Source organism: Arachis ipaensis, chromosome B06, assembly GCF_000816755.2.
Source record: "Arachis ipaensis cultivar K30076 chromosome B06, Araip1.1, whole genome shotgun sequence".
In the NCBI taxonomy this organism is placed as follows: Eukaryota; Viridiplantae; Streptophyta; class Magnoliopsida; order Fabales; family Fabaceae; genus Arachis; species Arachis ipaensis.
In genome coordinates, this window is record NC_029790.2 from 3,998,019 (window position 1) to 4,002,043 (window position 4,025).

At 25.2% G+C, this 4,025-nt stretch overlaps 1 protein-coding gene across 1 annotated transcript in view; it reads right to left on the minus strand.

Annotated features, from left to right (window-relative positions):
* LOC107647919 (transcription factor bHLH130) overlaps positions 1-1,977 on the minus strand; it is a 3,075-nt gene extending 1,098 nt beyond the window's left edge. Inside the window, exons 1-4 of the mRNA XM_016351971.2 lie at positions 1,696-1,977; positions 1,421-1,603; positions 805-870; positions 593-661 (exon numbers count right to left, since the gene is read on the minus strand). Coding sequence (XP_016207457.1) covers positions 593-661; positions 805-870; positions 1,421-1,603; positions 1,696-1,935 — 558 coding nt within the window. The 5' untranslated portion in view covers positions 1,936-1,977. The remainder of the gene's footprint in view (positions 1-592; positions 662-804; positions 871-1,420; positions 1,604-1,695) is intronic.

Here is a 4,025-nt window from a genome sequence, read left to right on the forward strand (position 1 = left end):
TAATAGAATATCATAAATAATTAGTATATTTTGATATATGAATTTATTTTTTTAATTTTAAATAATAAATCGAACTCTCAAATATGAAAAATCGAAGGATTCAATTTATAGTGAGATAATTTTTTTTGTTGTTTTCAAATAAATTAGAGAGTCCGATTAGTATGTTTAATTTTTTTTTAATACTACAATACAAATATGATCCTTAGATTTGAATTAAAAAAAAAGTTTAAAAACTACAAATCTAACTTTTAAATTTATAATTTGTGATATCATAAAAAAATAAAAAAACATAAATCTGATTTTTAAATTTATGGTATCAATATAAATAAAAAATACACTACATTTTTACATTATTAAAAAATACTACTACAACCCCAATATTAAAAATAAAAAGGGCATGTTTTACATATATGTCAGATAGACAGTGCAAAAATGATAGTACATACTACATAGCTTTATATGAGTTAGCTAGTGATTAATTGTATGGAGACGAGTAAGGACATTTCATTATATAATTCTCAAATTAAACAAATTAAACTTGCAATGTATCTAGCTAGCTATCCTTATAGTCATAGAATTGTCAGTTACGCACCTTAAATTGTTTCTGAAGATCTTTTATGTATCCTACAGCCATGTCCAACATGTCTGCTGTGCTGGCTTGCTGCTCAACAATGTACATACATACAAGTCAATTTATATGTTGACTTTTCCAATGCAAATTCAAAAACCACGCCACTCCATCCATATATATATATTCCTCCATGCATGTTTCATGAAGAATATAATCATGATTAACAATCTTACCTTGTCCATGTTCGGAACAAGCTCTTCTAATAATTTCATTCGTTCACTGATCCGAGTTCTTCTCACCTGAAAATAACTACATACTTATTATCACCATCACAATCATTAATTTACAAATTAATTATTTGAGTTCATGAATTTGATGAAAGCTGTTTAGTTAATTATTTTAAAAGATATTTTTAATACATGCTTCCAATTATCAATTAGATTGAAAATAATGAATATTCTCTTTTTAAAATTCCAAATTAAAATATTGAAAATCTCTTCTATTTTTTAATTTATTTAGTATTTCAAATGATTCTTTTAAAATAAAAAATTATAATATATACTATAAAATTACAAAAATATTTGATATACAAAAAATTAACTACTAATTTAATTATTAAATTTTTAATATATATTATATACAAATGACTAATTTGATCTATAATTTTAGTACAATTATGTCATAGTTGATATCATTCATTATACTATTCACACACGGTATATGTACTAATTCTTACTTAAATAAGTAAATGTGAATTACATTACACTGCAACTATATATGAAAAGACTACCCTTAATTTGGGTCAAATATATAGTTTGGAAAAAAAGAAAAAAGATGGTACGTACATACCCTTTCGGCAATGCTTCTGGGATGAGTAGCACATCCTCTTTTGGCTCTAATTTTACATGGAACAGAATCTGATAATGGGAAGTGAATCATATTCTCCATTGCAAACATCTCCGATTCCGCTTTTGGAAAACTTAGTTGATGCGATAGTGTATGAACAACTTTATTATTCCCAAACTCTTCATTCTAATGATCATCAACATATGTAATTAATTATAAATTGTGTATTTGATTTGATGGAGAAACTAAAATAAGAAAATATGAATAAAATGTAGTACCTGATTAGCATAAAAAATTAACTTATGAATCCTATTTTGGTCGTCCCTCTTGTATGATGTCTCATTCCAAGAACCATAATTAGGGAAGAATAATCCACCATTACGGTTATTATTATTAGTTGCCGTTGCTGAAGAAGAAGGGCTTCTTGATGATGAGAAGCTAATTTGGTTATTGAATCTGTTCATTGTGGATAGACTAAGTTCATCACTGCCACTGTAGTTTCCAACACCTTTCGTCATAGTATTTGCATTAGTATCATACCCTGCAAAAAATAATTATTCATCACAACGTAACACATGTATACATATATATACTTTTAACAAAAATACTATTTAGACATTAAAATTAGTCGCTAAAATTAATTATCATAAATTGTATATATATATATACATAATTTAATTTATTTTTAATATATATTTTAGATAAACAAGACAATTCCGTACATCATTTCAAGATGTCATTCGCACATAGTTAATTAATTAGTTTCTAGACCTTGAAAATGAAGTTAATTACCAAATTTTCCAATCTTGTGTGTTCTAGAAACGGCACACTATTGGTAGGTAAATTAAATTTCACTCTCTGAAGAATCTTTTATTAACAGGTAAAAACAAAAACAAATCTAAATCTTTTTAGTTTTTAAATCTACATGAAAAGTATTACAATATTCTAAAATATTCTCGTTGTTCTTCATATAAATTTGACCATTTTTCTACTCTGAAAATATTTTTACAAACAAAAGACAACTAATTCACTGTATCCTTCTTCCAGATCTAATAAATCACTATGTTCAAATCATTTATAAAAGATAAAATAAGACACCACCAAAAAAAACACCACAAAAAATTATTGAAAAGTAAATACAAGAGAGAAGACCGGGCAAGGAAGAACAGAGGGAATGAAAAGAGGAAAGGAAAAAAGAAAAAGAAGAGAGAATGGAAAAAAAAAAGGTTGGGAAAAGAGAAAGAGAGTGATGGAAATATTGTGTCGTATTATTTGAAAACAAAATTGAATTAGGTAGGAAAAAAGAACCTTAATTGTGCATGGATCTTTTAATTTCACACACATTTCTATATACGAGTAAAATATATCTTATTTGTGGACTATAAGAAGACTTAAATTCGCCAACGAGTTATAGTTCAAATGGCATAGTCTTTCCATACTCAATTAAAAGATTGGGGGTTCAAGTCTCCTATCTTTGATAAAAAAAAAAAAAAGACTTAAATTCATATATTGAAGAATTTAACAGAAAGATGTTAGATAATTAACTATCTTCTATGTTTTTTATCAAAAATGTTTGCCCAAAATTAACATCCCCCTTATATCAATAGCTATGCATATAAATACATATACATTAACAAAAAGATATTTGTTGATGAGAGCTTATTAAATGAAGCTGCTTCGTCATTTGTTTTTGAGATTCATAGGATATGAAAATTGCAATTGCATGGGATATTTGCATTCTCCATTTTTCTATTTTCAAGACAAGTCTACTGCGTCCTTACCATCCAACAACGCCGCCCTCTTACTTTCCATAAATATCATCTCCTTATCTTAGCCCTTATTTTTTCATCTTATTTACTACTTTGCCACTAGTCAGTAGTCACAATCCCACACTCTAAACTCTGAAGTCCAAAGTCCAAACTCCAAACACTCGTTTTAATATTGATTTAACTTTTAAAACTTTAATTAAATCCTAATTTCAATTTTAATATTTAAAGTATTTTATTTTTGTGCCAAACAACTTATTTTGTTATATCATTTATTTTATACTTCAAATTTAATTTATTTTTCCAAAATTTACTTTTTTTAAAATTATTTTTCTACATAGCAATGGCAATGCAAGTTGATAATCATAATGATTTAGTAGTGAAAATAATAAAAAATGTATATATTGAAAATAAAATTAATTTTGACCAAAAATAAAAAATACGATGAAATAAAATCTGAGACAAAAATAAAAAATTTAAATGTTAAACATGAAATTAAATTTTATTCTAAATATTAAAAATTAAAATAATATTTTATTATTATCATTATTCTTTAAAAAAAATTACAATATAAACTTTTTTTATATAGTTGATGTATCTATATATATCTACTATCTTATAGATTTTAAGAAATAATCACCATTTTCTCCATCTTGTAATTAGGAGAATGTGTACAATAATGATCGAGAAGGATAAATTATTTTCCTAAATTTTAATGAAATTCCTTATCCACTCCATCTAAAGACGAGTAATAATATAAATTCTTTACAACATTTTATACCTTTAAATATTACATAAAATAAAAAGTAGAAATTAAAAACCTGTTATTTCTTTTTTTTTTT